Genomic DNA, 21,485 nt, shown 5'->3' with positions numbered 1-21,485 from the left:
ACCGGGAGCGCCGAATGGTCAGGCTCCTTGGCTGCCAGGCAGGGCGCACCTTCACCGACGCCATCAACTGTGAGCCAATGCTCTGACTCGGGAAGAGGAAACCCGAGAACCCGGCTAAGCTTCTGGAGAGGCCCTGGTCGATCTCGGAGGAACTGGCCGAGGAGGAGCGAGGCGGTGACCCTCCCCCTAAGGTGAAGGCCTCAAGCATGCCCAGGGCGACAAAGGCCTTGATCCACCCGGCTAAGGCCTCTATCGAGGGAGTGTAACGCTCACCTGATTCCCACGGAGGCGCTGGTCTTGGCAGGAAGGTGTCTGTGACCCGAAAAGTGATGTGCAGGACTCGATTTGCTTCTGGGGCCGAACGTCTTCGCACTGTGTGTCAAACTCGAAGAGTGAGATTTCTGCAGGTGAAAGAATATGGGGGTTAATGATCTGGGTTGTTGAATGTCCCTCTCTCTCTCTCTCTTCCTAGCTTCTCCGTAGAGCCCCCAGGTCAACATGCTCACCTTAGATAGGTGAATGCTGGACTCTCCATCTGCGTCTGGTGCAGAGTCCCGTTGCCAGTTCCTTCACTGGTGAAACATAGACCTCTTGACATCAGAGGATCGCTACCGTCGTTAACTGCACGAGCGGTGAGTTTCCGGACACCTTTTTAGTCCTTATAGTCTTTAGGTGCGTGGGCACGTTAATATAGAACAGGACTCTGTATAATGCTTTTTCCTATTTGTCTTGCAGGGCTCTTGAGATAGGAGATGGTGTGAAGAGGAGCCAGAGCCTTGGAATGAAGCGCTTGGAAATGCGTAAGTAAATGCAAGCGCTCTAACTGTCTCTTTTCCCTTGCAGCTGGGAGTTCGTGCTGAAGAGATGCTGGAAAACGCCGGAGTATTTGCAGGCGTTCAATTGTGGCGAGCGCGATGGACGTGAGTAAATACCTGTCTAATGTCTCTTCGTTTGTCTTTCAGATGCTGGGTTGCAGCGTTGAAGAAATCCGGAATTCGCGGAGTGCCGGTAAGTAATAACAATGCTTTTGTCTTCACAGGCGGAGGTGCAGCGTGAAGAAATGTTCGCTTTGATGAGCCTGGTGCCACCGGCGCCAGGACAAGGTCCAAAAGGTCCCAGTGGGGACCGGCTGGTGCCTAAGATAACGGTTAGGGGCCTTCTTCCAAGGACGTTGGGCTGTTCCTGACTCCTTGGAAGCAGTGATCATGACAGGGAGTCGCTGCGGCCCTGGCGAAGCCTTTGGAAGCTATCCCAGTGGAGGTGACCTCGGGGCCTAGAGTTTCCCTGCCTCCGCGGAGGGAATCCTCTTTTAAGCCCATTGAGAAGACCCCCGTGAAGACCCGGTGGAAAAAGAGGGGGCGGTGGCCATTCCGGACACGGACACAACCTCCGAGGAGGAACTGACCGAGAATTTGGAAGAGGCCCGGTCCCACGGGAGGAATCCCGACGAGGGGGACGACGAGAGCGAGGGTGGCAACGACAACGAGGTTCCCGTGGATGAGGAGCAACCGTCGCGCCCGTCGCAGCCAGCAGCAACTCAGCGGCCATTTTGACAGCAATCCAAGCCTTATGCATGGAGATAAGGACAAGACTGCCCCTACCCCTGACGGACGACCCGGCGGGAAGCCCTCCAAACAAGAGGAGGAGAATTCATCCAGTGCCCCTTCAGCCCTCACGGCCTTCTCAGCCGTCGTCACCTTCCCCGATCCCGAGGGACGACAGGGGAACAGACACGGCCACAACGGGGACGGATGACGACGGCAGTGACGACTGGGCTGACCTTCCATCTCCGATCCCTCGGGTGTCCCCGCCTGACGATATTGGCTCCCTCCATGCCATGATTGCCTGGGCATCCAAGCTTTTTCAGCTCTGCCCCGAAGAGAAGGAGGAAGGCTTCCTCTACCAACGGCACAAGGCCAAGACGAAGACGGTCCTCGGGGTGCCGTTGCTGGATGATATCTGGGATGAGGGACTTGCCCTTCTGAAGAACCCGTCCTCGACACCTGCCAAGACAGACCGGTACGAGAAGAAGTACTGGGTCCCCGACGCCGCCCCATTGTGCCATGGAGCACAGCCGACCCCGGATTCGGTCGTCTCTGCAGCGGCCAAGAAGAAAGCGGGGGGCATTGGCTTCATCTTCAACTTCCCCACCGGACGGCGAGGGAAAGAAGCTGGATGCCATGGGACGACGAGTCATGGCGGCGTCACCGATTAAGGAGGCCAACGCCCTAGCAATTGTGGCCCACTACGACAGGGAATTGTGGTACAAGATCGCCCCCCTGTTGGACTTCCTCCCGGACGACAAGAGGGCAGAGGCCCTGGCGATCCTACAGGAGGGTGAGGTGGTGTTGGACCACGCCATAACTGTGGCCACGGACATTGCCGACACCGGTTTCCGCCAGTTGGGCAACAGCGTTTGCCTTTGATGGCGGGGGTGGCTCAAGGTGACGGATTTCCGCCAGGACGTACAAGCCAAGTTTTTGGACATGCCCTTCGACGGGAACAATCTGTTTGGCAAGACAGTGGATGAGTTGCTGTAGGCCATCAAGACTGACACGGAGACGACTCGGGCCTTGGGAGTTATGCAACAACGGCGGCCGCCCTTTCAGAACTCCGGAGGCAAGCAAGGTGTCTCCAAAGGATTCGGCGGCGGCTCCTCGATCTACCATCAAGCGGCCCGTTCCTTGTCGCAAGAAACCTACAGGGGACGAGGCAACTCAGGTGGATCTCGTCATTGTCGCCAGGGAGGCCAAGGAAGGAAGGCTGCTTCCAAACAAGACTGAACCGGCCGTTGCGTCGGGCCCCTACCGAAGCACCCCAATGGGAGGCTGGCTGGCGAAGTTCATCAGCGTGTGGGAGTCCATCTCCACCGACCGTTGGGTGCTGGATGCCCTGGCCCACGGGCACACTCTGGAATTCCTAAAGAAGTGCCCCCGAATTCCTCCAGTGGCCAGGAAGGAAAACCACGTTCCTCAACTGCTGTTAGAGGTAAGGGCAATGCTCAAGAAAGGAGCCATCAAGCTCATCCCAAAGATTTCCGGGGCTCCGGATTATACTCAAGATACTTACTCGTCAGGAAGAATACAGGAGGTTGGCGTCCCATCCTGGACCTGCGTCAGCTAAACAAATACATCAAGGCTCAGAAGTTCCGGATGGTCACCCTCCAGCACGTACTGGGCCAGCTGGAGGAAGGCGACTTCCTATCGTCGTTATATTTGGAGGATGCGTACTTTCACATCCCCATCATAAAAGATCAACAAAAGTTTCTCAGGTTCGTAGTCCAGGGACGGCACTACCAGTTCAAGGCCCTCCCGTTCGGATTGAAGTCTGCGCCCAGGTTGTTCACCTTCACGAAATCCCACCTGGTTCCGTCGCAGGTTGCGCTGTTTCTGGGAGCCAAGCTCGATACAGTGGCACGATTGGCCTCGCCGTCGGAGGAAAGAATGCAGGCCATCCTGGCCACAGACATGGCCAGAGTGAGGTCCATCAAGTCCCTGCTCGGGATGAACTCCTCTTGCATCTAACTGGTGCGCCGGTGCAGGCTTCGGATGCGCTCTCTGCAGAGGTTCCTAGACGCCCGTTGGATGCAAGCGACGGGCAGCTTCGGGGACAAGATCTCGCTCAACGATGTATTCCGCCAGGCAATCCGATGGTGGGGAACGCGCGCGCATCTCGTGGCGGGCATGGACTTTCAGACCCCAGCATACCAGGCGACGGTGACGACGGATGCCTCCCTGGAGGGTTGGGGCACGCACACCAGAGATCTTCACGTGAGAGGTCTGTGGCTCCCGGAGGAGAGGCCGCTCCACATCAACATACTGGAGCTCCGAGCGGTGTTCGGGGCCCTCAAGTCATTCCTCCCGTTCCTCAAGGGCAAGATGGTGAGGAACTTCACCGACAACACCACCACGATGTTCTACGTACGGAAACGGAGGAACCAGATCCCCAGCCCTGTCCAAGGAAGCCCAGGATCTGTGGCACTGGGCCGTTGCCCGGGGATGTTTCTGGTGCCTTTTCATCTAGCAGGGATTAAAAACACCATTGCCGACTGCGTTCGTGCCACGAGTGGGAACTACGCCAGGATCAAGTGGATCAACTCTTCCGGCGATGGGGCAAACCCCAAATCGATCTGTTCGTGACGGCGATGAACTCCAAGTGCCAGAGGTTCGCCAGCAGGTTCCCCCAGCAGAGGAGCAGGGGCGATGCTTTCTCGTTCCCCTGGGATGGCTTGTTCCTGTATGCGTTACCGCCGTTGCCGCTCAGGCTCATCAACCAACTCAAGAGGTCCCGGTGCAGGAAGATCCTCGTTGCACCGAGGTGGCCGAGACAGATCTGGTTCCCGGACCTTCTGGACTTGTCAACATCCCCACCAGTCAAACTGTCGATGGACGCAGATCTTCTCTCCAGAGAAGGAGGCGCCATTCTTCATCACGACCCGGTGTCGCTGAACTTGCAGGCCTGGCTCCTGCAGCACTAGAGTTTGGAGGGTACGATATCCAGGCCGAATGCAGAGAGGTTCTTGCAAAGGCCAGGGTGTCCTCAACTCTCAAGTGCTACGGACACAAGTGGAAGAGGTTCTCTGTCTGTTGCCGCGCACAGAAGATTAACCCTCTACGGATTACTGCCCCTCAAGTGCTACCGTACTTACTGTTGCTGGCCAAAGCTGGACTAGCTCATGCTTCCATCAAGATACATCTGGCAGCGATTTCCCGATACACCAGAACTGCAGGGCGGGCATCCCTGTGGTCTCATCGCCTGGTGAAGGAGTTTATGAAAGGACTGTTCCGATCGTTTCCGTCGGTGAAGGCACCAGCCCTGGCGTGGGAGCTCAACATGGTGCTGACCAGGCTCATGGGCCCGCCATTCGAGAATTTGCATTCAGCTCTGTTGAAGTTCCTGTCGTGGAAGACAGCGTTCCTTGTGGCCATCACCTCCGCACGACGCGTGGGAGAGATTCAGGCCCTATCCTGCAAGCCTCCATACTTGACTTTTCACGAGACAAGGGTGGTGCTGAGGACACACCCCTCCTTCATGCCCCAGGTGCCGTCGGACTTCCATCTCAACAAGCCCTTGGTGTTGCCAGCTTTCTTCCCGTCGCCTTCGTCGCCAGCCGAGAGGACTTTGCACTCGCTGGATGTAGCTAGAGCGCTGAAGTTCTACGTGGACCGAACGAAGAGTTTTCGGAAGACTTGGCAGCTGTTTGTGAACTTTGGACCTGTGAACCAAGGGAAGGCTCTCTCGAAGGCTTCCATTTCCAGATGGCTCTCCGGCTGCATCATGCACTGTCATCGGTTGGCAAACCGGACGTTGCCCGGCCGTCCAAGAGCCCATTCGACCAGAGCGATCGCTGCTACCACCGCGTTCTTGTCTGGTGTGCCCCTGCTGGACATCTGCATGGCTGCTACGTGGAGGTCGACGCACACCTTCACGAGATTCTACTGCGTCAACCGGGATTCCAGGGAGGAGTCCAGAGTCAGCCAGGCAGTGCTGCGCAACCTGTTCACTTAAGGTGAGCCTGGTGAGGAGGTAAGGCATGCTTAATGTTGAGTTTTATGTAATGCTTAATGTTGAGCCTTGCCACCTCCCGTGGATGTGCATGTGTGTACTGCTATGCATTCCCATATTCATGAGCATGTGAATCCATGCCAGACCCCATGCTGGAGAAGGAACAAGTTACTTACCTGTAACTGTTGTTCTCCAGCATGGGTCTAGCATGGATTCACATGCGAACCCTTCCTCCTTCCCCTCTGCGGCTCTTCACTTGGTCATACTGCCACTTTACGTGCTACAAAATCTGAGGATGGCCGCCAGGAGCGGGTCTTGGGGAGAGAGCAGTCATTGGCTGGGGGCAGTATGACCCAGAGACCAGTGATTGGTTACTGCTAAGAAAGACAGATCAGAAACGAAACTGATACTGATTTTTTTCTTTACCGAGGATTCCCAGCCTGACGACGGGGAATATTCATGAGCATGTGAATCCATGCCAGACCCATGCTGGAGAAAAACAGTTACAGGTAAGTAACTTGTTCCTTTCTCTGCCTTCGTGTTGAGTCATGTTGGGGGCAGCATGAGTGTCAGATTTGGCCCCCCATCTGAAACATTGAAAGTAGTGATATCTAGCAATGACCCACTTTATTTGTAGGTGTGTCAGTATTTCTTCTCTTTTTGCTAAAGCACTTTCTTTTTAGTAATTCCCTCTTATGCCTCAATTCCTGCTGGGTTCAGTATGGGGCATTTGCTTGCTAAGCCATCTCGTGTTGCACCAGATGTGATGCCAGTGTAACTGGTGGATGTTGATACTTTGCACCTCAGGATGCCTGAGCAAGTGTTTCTTTCACTGGGGATGCCTGTGCTCCCATCATGTGCTTGCCACTCAGACTTCTCTTTACTGTTGCTGTGACTTTGTATTACAATATAATTAACTGTGGACTTGTACCTTCACTCCCTTTGTTTCAGCGGAGCTAGAGAAACAGAAGGGGGTGGTGCGCCCAAGTATGTCACAGTGCTCCAGCCTGAAGAAGGAATCTGGCAACGGCACACTTAACAGGGCCTGCCTGGATGACAGCTACGCCTCGAGTGAAGGACTCAAACGAAGCGCTTTGAGTAGCTCCCTTCGAGACCTGTCTGAAGCTGGTAAGACGCTCATTGATCCTTTCTCCCCCATGCTAGATATGCCCCATACGCAGTACACATTAGTCCATTTGTGATTGTGCAGCTTGTAAAACCATCACTCAGACATGTCTGGCTCCTATTTGATGTGGACCATTTTCTTTACACCTATTGACGAGCTTCAGGCGGCTATAAGGTTTCTAGTATCAACAGAGACAGAAAACAGTCAAATCGATAATAGAGAAATGTAGATATAGAACAGGCAAGAACCAGCCCCACTTCACAACTGCTTTCTGTTTACGTTGTGTATCCGTGTACCTGTGTCTTACATTTTGATGAATGAAATGGAGTGAAGCCTAGACTTCTAATTTCACTTAACATAAACAATCAAGAAATGCTGTGTGACTGAAAACTGTCTTCTCACTGTATGGCTTGCCTATAGGTCCTAGTGCCTGACGTCGTTGCTGCTTGTAAAATCCCATAGCTAGAGCTACAGGTAAAAGTCCTGCTTTCACAGCAGTAACGTCCCCCAAATCCCATTCTGTATTTCTGGCAGTATGCTGCACTTCATATAATGCTTTTAAACAAAGGAGCAACAGTGTAACTTTTTTTGGGTGCCCTGCCCACTTTTTTCAATGTACTCCACTCTCTTCAATTCCAAATGGAGTGGGGTATGTTTGCAGTAAATTGCATGCATTTGTTGGTAACTACTAGCATATGGCTGGAGTGAACATTGTGTAGCGTGTCACCCATGAGACTGGAATGTGCCTCCATGAGAAGCAATGGTTGCCAGATTGCACCTGTGGTCTGTATGCTCCATTTGGGTTCACAGTGACTGCTCTGCCATTATATCAGAGCACTGTGTCTAAAACTATGCCTTCCATAACAATAATTAGTAACTGATGGCTCTTCCTTATAATATGGCAGAGGAAGTTCTAGCTGTGCCACAATAGCGAAAACTACTTGCAGGGAAAAATGAAAAGTTGTTTTTCCAGCCATCTTAGCCCTGGCCGTCCACCCCGGCCCCATCTGCCTCATTATCAATGTCCTCATTCTCCTCGCTCTCAAAGAATTGTCACCTGGAACCTTTGATTGTAAGACATCAGAGGGTCTGGTGTGCAAAAGACTGAATGTATCCACCTTCTCCACAGCTGAAAGAACATATTAGCTTGGGCATTAGGTAATATTGTTTTCCTTAAAATGTAAGTGAAGTCATACCATTAAATTCTCAGGAAATTTCCATTCCAGTCTGTCAAACATTTACATGCATTAAAACATACGACAGTAATGACGCAAAAATAGGCAATATGAATTCCTCTTAATCATGTTAACATGTAACATTTCAACACAATGTCCCTGTGAACGCTTTGTTTTTTTAAATTGTAAGTGATTGTTTTCTCATAAGTTTAAATGCTAACCTCATTGCAGACTAGCATGTTTTTCCATGAGTTTGGTAAACTCAGCGGAACTTAATTTTAAAATGATGTTTTGGGCCCAGTGACAGTTCTGGAAAGATTTTGTTTAGTCTTGTTGTGCAGTGCGATTACCACGGGAATTCCCACTAAATGTATGCTTCTATCCTCTGTAGATATGTACAGGGTGATACCTTATAAGCCGCAGGAGTAGTTGAACACATTTACTATCTTTCTGTTTGGGTTACTGTAGTTCAACCCCGTTGACGTTACTTAATTGTCATAGTTGATGCTTAGGCCAGCGCATCCACTCTAGCTGTGGGAAGTTCATTAGTTCAAAGTATAATTCTTGGGGATCACTGAAAAAATTGTGTAGTTTAGCCTTTTAAGTGCCATAACGTGGCTACCAGTGTTTTCTATAGAGACATGATTAGCTCGTACTGAAAACCTCAAATAAATTAAATGGGCATTCCGCCTTGGTGAAATTGAGATAATAGGATGCTGTTTCCATTGTCTCATACTGGCAAAGCATACATCGTGTAGAACCTGAATGATGTTGAACTTCACCACAGTTAGTTGTTGTGAAATGCAATAGGTGCAAATAATACATATTTTTATATATTCCAGGTCTATGGTAATTATTTTACCTTTTTGGAGTATCCAATAAAAATATTGGTCTTGAGATCGTCTCAACTGTTATTTGAACAAGGAAGAATCATGCTGTTAGGTCATAATGATAAAATGTCCTCTCAACATTAGGTTCATTAGGTTCCCCACGCTAACACAACTGAGGTCAGTTTTGTTTTAAGTAATTTCAGATTTGTTTGTGAGATTATCTTGTTTTAGTGCCTTTGACACAGACTTCATCTCAGACCATATCACTTCTCAAGGAATACATCCATTCTTTCTTTGATCTCTATTTATTTCTGCCTTAAAACTGTTGGAAATGTACCCCCATCCCGTCTTAGTACGTTATCTGATCAGTGTCCGAGAGTGGGGCAGTAAGAGTGGCGCGATCTCAGTCAATGGTAGATGTTGTTCATTTCATTCTACACAACTTTGTGCCACCAGAGATCTTCTCTGTGCCATAGATTAGTTATGTGTCGGTTCCCCATCTGCTAATGGGCCATGTCGTGTAAAGAACCAAAAGACAACTGGTAAATGACATTGGATGCTTGAAAGCATCAATTTAGAGGTTTTAAAGGTAACAAACTTTTTCCGGCTATTTTTTATTTACTCCTCCATTGTAGAGGGCTAGCATGGTATTCCCTCCTCCCTTTAGAGAGCATAGTGTATGTGTTAAATCACATTCTCATTATTTTATCCAGACTGTAGAGCTTGTTTGGAAAAAAAGAAAGAAATCAATGTTCAAGGATGATGCCTTGATTAGGTTAGCGCATGTTCTTGGTTGCAAGCTTCCTTAACAACACACGGTCTCATTCTCACACAGTTTTCATACAACGGAAACAGATCATTCCCTTTATAGAGAGGAGTTGCGTGCATTTTAGAATGATGTAAAAAGAAAATGTAACATTTAGTTTTGATAAGTACAATAGAGTCGAAGAAATGTTAATTTGTGAGTGCTATTGGCAATCATCATTCAGACCAACTACTTGCATGACTAGGTAATGAAATGTAGACTCTGCTACTGTGTGAACACTTGCCCTATAGTTGGCATGATACTCTTTCTATGGTCTTTGAGTAAATAGGAGTGGACATATAATGAAGTGAAGGGTTTCCAGCAATAATTATATTTTTACTCTATTTGGAAGTAACATGGCAAGTGTGAGGAGTGGGTTTATCAATTGTAGGCAGATTTTCAGATGATTGCATGAGATGTGGAAGAAAGGGTGGCAGGATGGATATTGATCCCTTGATTTTTCCATCCAGTTTTCACCTGTTTCAAGTCCCAACCCGCTGCCTCATTTTAAATTCACCTGTGCTTCTGTGTCGTAAGGTTTCCATGAAGGCTGTCAATATCTCCTCTTTTATGCTGAGTCTTTGGCTGGAGAGGTGTCCACCAAGATAATGCTGTCTGGCACAAGTGCCTCTTTCGCCAATATAGAAAATGCAAGTTGTTGGGAATGTTGTTCTCATGAGACATACTAAACTTCTAATGAATGCGCTGGTAAACAGCATGGATTTTGAAGCCCTATTTTTCCTTTTTACATGGTTGGCTACTTGTATATTTCTTTTGTATATTTTGCATAATTTCTGCTTTTAGGGGTTAGCACCGCAGTATTTTGAGGAAGTGATACATTTGTTATGAGATCAATGTGGCAGGTTGCGTTGTACTTATTCACAAATTTTTCTTAAAATATTTGGCATGCTCTGGTGCATTCCTTGTTCCCATTTTCTTAAGATATAGTAATTTCCAAGTAAGGAATAGGTTTTGTGAACACAACAATAAACAACAATACAAAGTAAATGGATACAATGTAAATTGCATCCGTTGAGATTTGTCATTCATCAGGAATGTTCTACATGACAGCACACTATCCTTATTGAGGATGATTGTTGAAAGGAATCCCATGTCCTACAGAATTCCTGCTGCAGCATAATTTAACCATGAGAACAGGAACCCAAGGGGTCAAATGTGTATTCACTCGCAACAACTTCTCATTTGGAAGTGATAACTACATTAATAAAATAGGACTTCCAATCGGTACAAAAATAAGACCATTAATACATTGCATATACTTGTTATTTTCCTTTCCTTAGAGACCACCGAAAGTGTAGCATGTCAATTCTAACCAGTTTGTTCACAATTAGACAGTCTACATCTCAAAAATGTTGGTTCTCTTCAGTTGGTCTGAATTGAAATGGAACACAAAAACAAAGCATTTTGCAGTGTTCTTATACCTACAAAATCAGATTTACAACTTTTTGTTCTCCTTTTAGCCAATTGAAAAATGCAATTAGACTCCTTCATTACAAAGCTGCACCATTTGTGATTGTGATGCTTAATAAACAATGCATGCAAAATAAAAATATGTACGTCCTTTGTATGTTAATTGTTTGCAGACAGGGAATATGAGGCCCCAATATGTGCCATGCTAGTATAGTTTTTTTTGCAGATTAATTGGGATTACACATAATGTTTTAATAAGTATGAGACCTCATGCATATGTACAACATATGTGGTTCTTTAATCCCTTAATCCATAATGTTACATACTTTTCAATGAGTTGTATATTCTTATTACTGTTTTTAATATAACATTCCTGGACATTATGTTGGAAATCATCCTTTAAGTCAAACAGGAAACTGCTTCCATTTTAGAAGAATTGGAAGATAAGACTCCACTGGGCTGTGTCTGATACGTATCTGCTTTCCATAACTGATTAAGTTTAGGATTTATAGGTTGTTTAGTTTCTTACAATATTGGATCTCTTATTTTAGTTGCCTCTGTGATTAATTGTTGCCATAGTAGTTAGCCAGTCATCTAGTATGTGTTGCTGCAGCCATCTTGTATGAAAAAACCTGTTACAGACATAAAATGTAGGACTGGTATACAAAGTAATTGAGAGACCATTTGAAAAAGGCTTCTGCAATAGCACGGACATCAAGATTCACGTGTTGATGTTGAATATAGGTCCTTATGCGTTAGCACATGGTTAATATATTTTTTTTTGTTTACTGGGAATACCCTCCTGCCAACATCTAAAACGCCAATAGTCTCCTTCCTGAATATAGTGTAACCATTGTGAGGGACCCTTGTTTAATTAAGTGCTGTCTAATGTAGATGTGTAGCATTGTATTGCAGGTGTATTTATTCTAACTTTTGTTATGTAATTCAGTTGATTGTTGTTCCATAGGGCTAATATTGAGTTCTTGAGAAAAAAAGATTCACTGCAGGCTTAGATTGCTCATTTCATGCCACTGCTTGTAATGACCATAGGTAGCGGAAACATGTTTACGTGGAGGAGCATTCCGTTGTCACCCGGTGCTCTCAGGGCTTCATTTTTGTTTGTGAATTGTGTAAGCATATTGTTAGACCGGGAAATTGTCTCCTGTTGATGTTTTGTGTGCAAGGCAGAGTGGAAGCATTATTGACCATACTGTAAGCATGGCGATAGAACGGGCATTTCCGGTATATTTGATGGCCACTGCTCCCCCTGTCCATTCCCTTTCCTCATCGCAACAGATTCCTTCTGCGTTGGAGTTGAGGTTACCTGTAGTTTGTGCCTGACTTCCTTTTCCATTATTCTTCTCCTTTTGTTTTAACAATGATGACTTTCCATCTGATATTCTTACTGCCAAATTGTGGAACATCCTGCCCCAGCTCCCAAAATACTATAATGTCTAACTAACCTTTGACTTCCAGAATCTTTGCACCCATTTGGTTTGTACCTTGAACAGCATGCCATCTATACTATCCTGGGAAATAAAGCATGGCACAATTTGTTGTGTGCCTCTTAGGGGGTACTCAACCTAATCTTTAAAACGTACACGAAGAGTTTGCTGTGGGTGTGTTGTCCACATGGACTACTCCTTCAGCATTACTCTTTTACAAATCTCAATTCAATTTCTGTAGAAGCTCTCCTGGTTTATTTTCCTAACCAATGAAACCTAAATTCCTACCATCCTATGCTTGCTGGTGAGCACTGCACAACTCATCAAAACAAAACCTAGCCATAATATTGAGGGACACTTAACATCACTGCTTGACATTTAAGTTCAGCTATGTTCATTAGCAATGTATTACATATGAAATCCTTGGGGATGTAAGAATTTTAAACATCATCTAAAAATGCTAGGTACCCGTGGTCTTTCAGTACTGAAGTCCTTAAATGGGTGGCCTCATTCTGAACTTGAATTAAAAAAAAACTGCTTTTGTAATATTAATTTACAAGTTTAGTATTGTTCTGATATATAGAAATTGCTCAACTACTTCAAACATTAATCTTAATATAGATATAACAAAATAATGTTTTGAAAACTGTATAAGTCTGTCTCTACATCCTTTTTGAACTTCAGTTAATTTTATTAAAAAAATTAACATTTTCGTTCTTTCCCCCATGCCATGTATAAGTTGAGTGCAGTGACATATCTTCTTTTTAAGGCCTGAAACTGTATGTTTCTGCCACTGTTTGCTACCTCGCTGTTCAGTCTATGCTAATGTCGTGCATGAAGGCCCTTATAGATGTAGCCTCAGGCTATTTAGGGAATAAATCTATAAATCGCCCAGGTCTTGTCTCGTCTCTAATCTATGGTATTGCATGTCCTGGGCAGGCAAGCGTGGGCGCCGCAGCAGTGCAGGATCGCTAGACAGCAATATGGAAGTAAGTAGGAAGCAACTGATATCTAGCTGGATGTGATGATATGCATTTTTCAAACCTTTCGTTTGTATATACACTTTTTGCTGTCTTTCTTTTTCTAATCTATAACCTGCCTGCCTCAAATAATATGCATGCCTAGTCTTCTCACTTTGCACTATAATGACTTTAAAACAACACACTATTTGTGGACAAGTCACCATTTCTGGTTACTGCTAAGCTTGTTCCCTCTGTTCCTGCAAGCATGGTTGAATACTTTCGATGTGTCCTTTTGAAAACCATAGCTCAAAGCAGCAATGATACAAAGCTGATCCGCCACATTTAATGTATTTTTAGTATTCAGTATTCTATCTCCAAGAAAGCAACTGGTTCGCCACCCGGCTCTGTAGTTTCAAATTAACCAGGGTTGCTGCAATTAATCACAAAAAGGATTCACTTCCCCGAATTGATAATTTATTGATGTGACCCAACTTGATATCGGCGTGCCCTCGCCTTCCATGTGGATAGTCTCCCACCTGATGCCATGCCACTCTGCTAGTTGACTTTAGAATACCCGTGAAAGGGATTTAATCAACAGGTCAATTTAGGCAGGATAGAATATTCATATTTCTTCATGTTGGCTATTCATCAACCATTTCCGTTGGCCGCCACAAATCATGTTGCATAAGTGGTACCCAGCAAATACTTAACATTTTATGGTTATATTTGTTTCCAGAACGACTTTAAAATCGCCTCTGTTGGCACACCTATCTAATACATTGTAAAAAAGTATATGGGAAACACAGAACTGTTTTTTTAGGAGTTGTTGTAAACCGAGCCTTGTCTCACACACAGGAACCAGATGGTTACTGGCGACTTTTTTTGCCATGTTGGCTCCTGATTGGTCACCCTGGGGCGGCGGGGCAGCTTTGAGTGATCCCGAACATGCTTGTGGTGACCGGGTTGAAGAAGGCTGTTGCTTTCCGATGGGGTATTTTGGCCTTGTAACAGTGGGGGTTGCAGCACTTATGGTTGTGGAGGGTAGTCAGCTTTGTAGTATTGCAGCATGTTTGGTCCACTTGCTCATTGGTTACAGTGTACTTTCATTTTTATTTGCTCAGCCCTTTATGTTGCTTATTTTATAGCTAAGCTTTTAACTGCCTGTAGCGATGACAATGTTGAATTGTATTCAAGCCATGGTAAGAGATTATTATAACAAGTGAGAGGTACGAATCACATGTGGATTTCATGAGATTTCATTCATCTTTCAACCATATATGTGCCTCTACTGTTTGTGCCTGTTTATCCAGCATGCAGATGTATTTATCCTTGGCTACGAAGAACAGAATTTTGAATCAGGCGACTCTGTCTTCAGTAATGCTGTGTCACATATCTATTCGGCCTACACACCTCCACCGAATTAGAATAGCACATTTTAAACAATTTTTATTAGAAAGGGCAGTGTGGACATGTTTTGGTAAGAGAGGTGTATAAAACGTGTTTTATTCATATCTCTGGTAGTTCCTTTTAAGCAGCAGAACACAACAATATTCTATTACATTACCAAAGATGAGTGGTTCTGTGATATAATATGTGTAGTAGTTACAATGCTGCCATGTTATTGACTGCAGCTTAGTTCTGTACATTGTTTACTCCAATTCACTGGTGGCAATTGTTATATTGTCAACAGCTATTGTTAGTCATTGTAATATCTGTTGTCTGTCCTCTCTTACGTCTGTGGAAGGTGATCAGCGGGGTTGTGCATGCTGACATTCGCTGGCTGTGCCGAATTCAAATCTAATGCTGCTATGTCTACTGTAGGGCCACGTGCAGTCTGGTCCGATGATAATTTGCAAAATGGCATGATGAGACTAAATAAATATAGCAAACGTTTAATTGTGCTCTCTATTGATTTTCTTTCAGGGGTCCATCATTAGCAGCCCTCATATGCGGCGAAGAGCAACATCAACCCGAGAATGCCCATCACGGCCACACCAGACTTTGCCTAATTCTTCCTCACTTCTAGGTTCTATATTTGGTAGTAAGAGAGGCAAGCCACCTTCCCAAGGGCATCCGGCATCTGGCCCTACCCAGCAGCCAACGCACCCTCCAGTTACCCCGCATCAGCAACACTCGCAGCATCCATCAGCAGCACATCACGCAGGGCCGGCAGAGGGGCAGACACAAGCCCAAGTGCATAGCCACCATTCACAGTACTCTCATGTACCACAAAACCCTCCGCCTTATCATCACCATCATCACTATCACCCACCACAGCATGTCCAGCATCCACACCAGCACCACCAACATGGTCAACATTCATTGCTTCCCCAGCATCCATCCTACACACAGCAGCATCCACATGCACAGCACCCCCACCCAGCACTGCCTCCTACTCATGCTGGCACCTCTTCCCATTCCCAGCATGCTCAGCTGCACCATGGGCAACAGCCTGCTTCCTCTACGTCAACCAGCACAAAGCCCAAACACAGTGGCATCAGCACAATAGTCTAGGCAGTGCTGTAGGTACTGTTCCAGTGACTGTGGGTTATACAGTGGCTGCAGTAGCACGTGATGCTGTGTAGTTTTACCCAGCAGAGGCAATTTAATTCCATTCAGCTTCAGGGCCTTCTCGTATAACGGAACTAACAAGTAATTATACATATCATCCACTTCCTAGAGGATGGAGGGAGGTCAGACAACATTTTGAAATTGCCTTGAAAGTATACTTCTAGCTGAACAGAAAACTATCAAAATGCGTCACTGCATAACAGTTAACAGTTTTAAACCTACCCTAGATATTAATTATACATATATAAATATATATATATATCTCTCTCTCTGAAATAAAAGTATGACAGAATTATTTGTTGCATTCTTGCTCTTATTGATAATGGGCAAAAAATAAGTAGACCTAATATGGTTGATGAAAGTACTGAACTTAGCTTTGTAAATATATATATATATATAAATATCAATAGGTTTACTGTATACAGTAGGTAACATTTGTGCTTGGAAAGCAATTTTTCAGTTCTCAAACCTAGCAATATCCACTTTACCAGAATTTCCATTTATTTACTAGTCAGAAAATACAGTCACTAAATAAGGTGAGGCAAACCCACACCAAAAAGCCAGTGTAAAAAATGAGTTCAGAAGTTCCAGAGTTTTCATTAAAAGAAATGTTGGGACTTGAAAAGACCTCTAAGCAATGCATTTACTTAATGTGCCAATTAACTTCACATTTACTGAACACTGTTTTAGTCTAGCTATGTTTGTATAAATCCTACTCGTTTGAGTAACAGAAATCATAAATTATCAGTATTATAACTGCACTGCTATTTCAGGTAAGCAAACTAGTGAAGTTGCAGTCATTCCGCGTAGCAGTGCGGGATGACTTGCTACCGCCAGTTGTCTTAGGGCATTGGCTGCACACATTCTTGGACACTTTAAAGGCTGTGAGAACTGTGAATTTCCATTCACCATTTTCTTCATTCTTTTTTTAACTTGATGATAATATGAAAAGGGTCCCGTGAACGGTGCATGCACACACTGCAAAAACATTCATCTCATACATGAGAACTCTTGTCTTATTTTTCTGTGTCAGGTGAATTTTTAAAACCGTGTCCTGTTTTCTTTACTGTCTGTAAATCGGAATATAGTCTTCACTGAAGGTTTGCAAATTAATCTGCTTCAAAGCAAAGCTATTTTTTCCCATTATTGTGATCAAGAGCAAGCCCATTTTGTTCCCTACTTGCCTTTTTTATTTATGTGCATAGTTATTGGACAGTCTTATTTTATCCATAGAGCCTGAGTGTAATACAGTTATGTTTAATGTCTCTGTACTGTACCTTTTTTCGTGGAGAACCTTGTATTTGGCCCCATTCACTCTTGCCCTTTATCGCTGTGCCAGTTAATAGCCTCAAGGTGTTTCTTCCTGGGCGCTCCTTAGTCCGCATGTTCATTTCATGCCTGATGTTCCCTGCTCAGTCCTGCAGTCGCACGTGCACAACAATGTCCAAATTGCGCGAGAGACCAACCATGACTGACAGATTTTGGACTAACTGGGCATGTTTTCATCCCTATCGTCAGATTCACCACTGTGTTTTCCATCTGAGATTTGCTTTGGGGGATCTCGGGAACAGACACTGCAATTTCTAGGCTCAAATATAAAAGCCTCCACTCAACGATTAGAACATTGAGCAGCTTATGCCTGATGTACATATTGATGGTCATAGGCGAGGTTCATTTTCCCAAATCTCCCTTTGTCCCTCTTATAATGCTAAGTTACAGAGAAAAGATTGAAACTGTAAAACCCAGCTGGCCTTTTGGTCTGAGATAATGAGTCTGGCAGTGTCAAAGTTTTTGCCTAATTATTTTTGCCAACAGCAGCCTTTGCTGAAATTACTAGAACACTGTTAGACACACTTAGGCATCCATTTGTGATTTTATTTATTTTGTTTTTCTTCTCCTCTTATTCCATCCCATTGATATCACAAAACCAGCAGAACTGCAAACTGAGCACTTTGTTATTCTCCTTTTGAGAGCAAGTACGGCAATCTAGAGCTTAGACTATTGTTTTTAATTGTTAAACTTTGTTTCCCATTTGTGCAATATCTGTTGTGCTTCATAAACTATAAATCTCTATTAAGTCTGCAACAACGGACATTATTCCTGTGCATTCTTGTTCAGCACTTGCAACACTCCGCAGCGTAACTAATGGGAGCTCCCTTGCGTCCCCCACAGGCTCTGCTTCCCGAAATCTAATGAATGTTGGTCCTACAAAAAGGAGCACAAAACTGTCTTGCATGCCATCTGATGTTAATAGTGTGAGGCTACACTCTACATATTGTATATTTGCAAAATATATCAGTGTTACAGTTGATATTAGTTGAAGGAAAGTAATGACATATTCAAATATGTAGGCTTTTCTTCATACCTCTGTACCAATAGTAGAGTATAACTGTAATTTATAGGTTGTTCCAGAAAAGATATATGTCAGACTTACTTGGTACTTTGTTCAGTTGAACGCATACATCAAACCTAAGAATTGTATTCATTATGAATAAAAAACAAGCTGTCATTCTTAATTTGTGCTTGTTTCAATAATTGGCAGGCATGTTGTTGGCATGTGTGACACAATTTTTATGTTATTTATTTATTTAGAACTAACTCTGTATCCTAAGTGAGACAACCACTAAATAGTATCTTAGACATTCAAATAGTCAATGGACTGCTCTAAAAAACAAAAGAGGCAACATCTTTGGATGTTACACAGTGAGAGGAGGGAAATGGATGGTTATAACCATGTCAATCACCACAAACAGATGTAAATATGACACCTAAATAGGCTAATCAACGAATCTGTCCAAAATGAGAATGCAAAACAATGTATCTTTTCTGGAACAGCGGCAAAATAATGTATCTGTATTTTTTTAATTTAAGAATGTAATGTACAACAATGTAAACAAAATAAGACATACTTATTAATATACTGTACATGTATTGTATTGCCTAAAAAAAGAAATCTTCAGGCATCCGGCGTAGAAGAATTTCCCACCATGTACTGCATGCAGCAGACGCCTCTTGTTTCTTGTGAACATCTGCTGATGGGCCATCGGCAGATATGTCACCAATGAACCTTTAGATGTTGACTTTGCTGTTCCATTTGAAGCTGTGTGTTTTCTGCAGTTAAGCATGCATTTCTCTGTTCCATTGTAAAATACCATTGCACTTCTTGCCTGCAAAACGAGTCATTTTATGTAAATAGATATAAAAAGAAAATTAAATGATGCAATTGCAAGATTAACATTTCTGGGACGGACCTGTGTGGCGGAAACGGGACCAAGTAAGGGGACTAGACCATTCTCGGACTTTGTATATAGTGTGTAAATTAGTATTACCTTATGTATGCGCTTCCACTGGGCTGCATACAGTCTGTAAGTATCGCCCTCTAGGAAGCGTGCATTTCAGTTTTGAGTTGTATTAAACTGTTAGGACTAGGTCTTGAACGCAGACTGTTAAAGGACTTAAAAGAGGTTATCAGGCTCATAAGAAGCATCTGTCCTGGTGAGACACTACACCCATTTTGTAACTAAATGGAAGAATGGAAGGAGTGCTTTCATTTTAACATGCATTCTGTTTGTAAGTAGTAATAAACCATATTGATGTAAAGCTATACTGTGATCATGTGGAAAAATGAAATAAACCATGAAAAATCATCTGTTATGATTTATTAGAGAATTGTATGTTTGGCTTTAGTCACCGCAAAAAAATGTAAACAAACTGATTAATTTCCTCTGAATCTCCCTTAGTATTACGTTTTTTAATGAGCATTCGGCTAGTGACTGCACACATTACTGTTTACAGTGTTTACTGCACATTGATGCAAACTTCTCTGACTGATTTCCATGCTTAACCTCGTGCCCATTTTAGTTAGTCTAAAGACTGAATATTAACAGTTTCCACGTGTGAATTGGCATATATAGTGTCTGCCTCCTGACTGCAACATAAACTCCAACCCCATTCATCGGTTTCTTTTTTCCAGTGACTGATAAGGAATAGAAACTGTTTGCTTGTCTTGTTAATTGCACTTATAACTGTGCACATTATCTAAAAGGTCTTCTGCAGCTTTTTTCCAAGCTTTCGTGGCTAGCAGTCTGTTCCTCAAAATCCTGACTTTACACAATGCAAGTTCCATTGTAGTCTTTTGTTAAGCTGGGTTCCTGGCCAAGCCACACCACTGACACCAATGTAGGAACAGTCTTATGTTCCAGATCCTGGTACAGGGTACATCATATAAGTACATAAGGACAGAACATCCACCGGCATCCTCCCTGTCAACCCAGCTTCTCAACTGACATTCACAGAACCATTCACATCACAGCATTCTCACATACAGCATTCCATGTCATTCACTGCTACAGAGCAAGGTACAGGATACAGGGAAAGAAAAGACAAAGACTGTTTCCCCCCTTAGACAACAAGACACTCAAGAAGTACAGGCATACATATATACACACACAGTCCCACCCCATGTACATCCCTCAACTATAGAGTGAATCCCTCCAACAATGCCCCCAACACAAACCCCATGACCGTCCTCACATAGTGGGACAAATCTGCACCAAACAATGCTTCTCCCGTTACCTAGCTTTAAGATATAGAGACCAAGTAATTGTACAAAGAATACGGCATCCAAACCCTCAAACACCGTCAGGCTTCCAGCCCCAAACCACGTGGCTCAACCAAGGCCATGCCATACAGACATGCAGGTGTACCTCAGAGATCACAGAGAACGCATCTCCCCACAACAATGCCATACAAACACACCCTCTGTACACCAGAGGGCACGGATAACTGATCTCCCAACACACGTCTCCACTACAAACATACCATGTGAACCCCAGAAGGCACGGAGAACATATCTCCGAAAAACACACAAACAGCGGATCTCCCAACACAGTGTAATCCAACAGTCACTCTCTCCCAACACAAGGTATACCACACACTCATCATACCATAACAAAGCTCAACTCCAAATACAACAATAACCATCCCAATGGCAACCCTCTGGCTGCCCTCCATTACATGTGCACCAATCTAACACGGCAGGTTACTCCAAGTAACATGGTTAAATAAACATCCCATTGGAAGAGCAATGCAGTACTCTGGATTGCGATACCCTACTGAACGCCTGTCCAGAAAGACCACACTCCATAACTTCAGCAACTCCACTTCAGAAAACCAAACACCCCACATGACTCAGGCAACCATGCCGTCCCTTACCTCAGGCATACCCACACACACTCATCAATATCATTAGAGCTCCTAAACTCCACTGGCCCCACAACAGGCATACTACACCCCTTAATAGAGCACTGAACGCACTCCAGGTTTGGGCACCCCACTATGTGAGAGTACTCCAAGCACTCCAGGTGCACAACACCCCATAGAAGCAACTGCACAACTGTGGCAGGAGGCCACTCCACTTCCACAACTTCAACAGCTCCAATGCAGCAAGCCACACACAACCACAGGTCACCCATGACCACTCACCCCTGACCAAGGCATCACAAAACCAACAATTTACACAGTTCATCAAACACGATGAAGACATCTTTCACTTTTTTAACTACAGCGTTAGAACTATGCATTTACAATTCAACTTCAAATTAAATATTCTTCAATAAACATCACCCTGCAACCA

General features: G+C 44.5%; 1 protein-coding gene across 13 annotated transcripts in view; it reads left to right on the top strand.

The window, feature by feature from the left end:
- Nucleotides 1-19,497, top strand: part of IQSEC1 (IQ motif and Sec7 domain ArfGEF 1) — a 3,055,115-nt gene extending 3,035,618 nt beyond the window's left edge. For 12 of the 13 annotated variants that reach the window (XM_069643967.1, XM_069643968.1, XM_069643965.1 and 9 more), the window contains 3 exons: nucleotides 6,457-6,633; nucleotides 13,257-13,306; nucleotides 15,203-19,497. In XM_069643967.1, coding sequence (XP_069500068.1) covers nucleotides 6,457-6,633; nucleotides 13,257-13,306; nucleotides 15,203-15,793 — 818 coding nt within the window. In that variant the 3' untranslated portion in view covers nucleotides 15,794-19,497. The remainder of the gene's footprint in view (nucleotides 1-6,456; nucleotides 6,634-13,256; nucleotides 13,307-15,202) is intronic. The other variant, XM_069643976.1, reaches the window with a different exon arrangement.
- The last annotated feature ends 1,988 nt before the right edge of the window (nucleotides 19,498-21,485 follow it).

The sequence above is a fragment of the Ambystoma mexicanum genome, chromosome 2p (assembly GCF_040938575.1).
Source record: "Ambystoma mexicanum isolate Mex_15411 chromosome 2p, UKY_AmexF1_1, whole genome shotgun sequence".
NCBI lineage: Eukaryota > Metazoa > Chordata > Amphibia > Caudata > Ambystomatidae > Ambystoma > Ambystoma mexicanum.
Note: the sequence above shows the minus strand (reverse complement) of the source record. Positions and strands in the feature narration are given on the sequence as shown.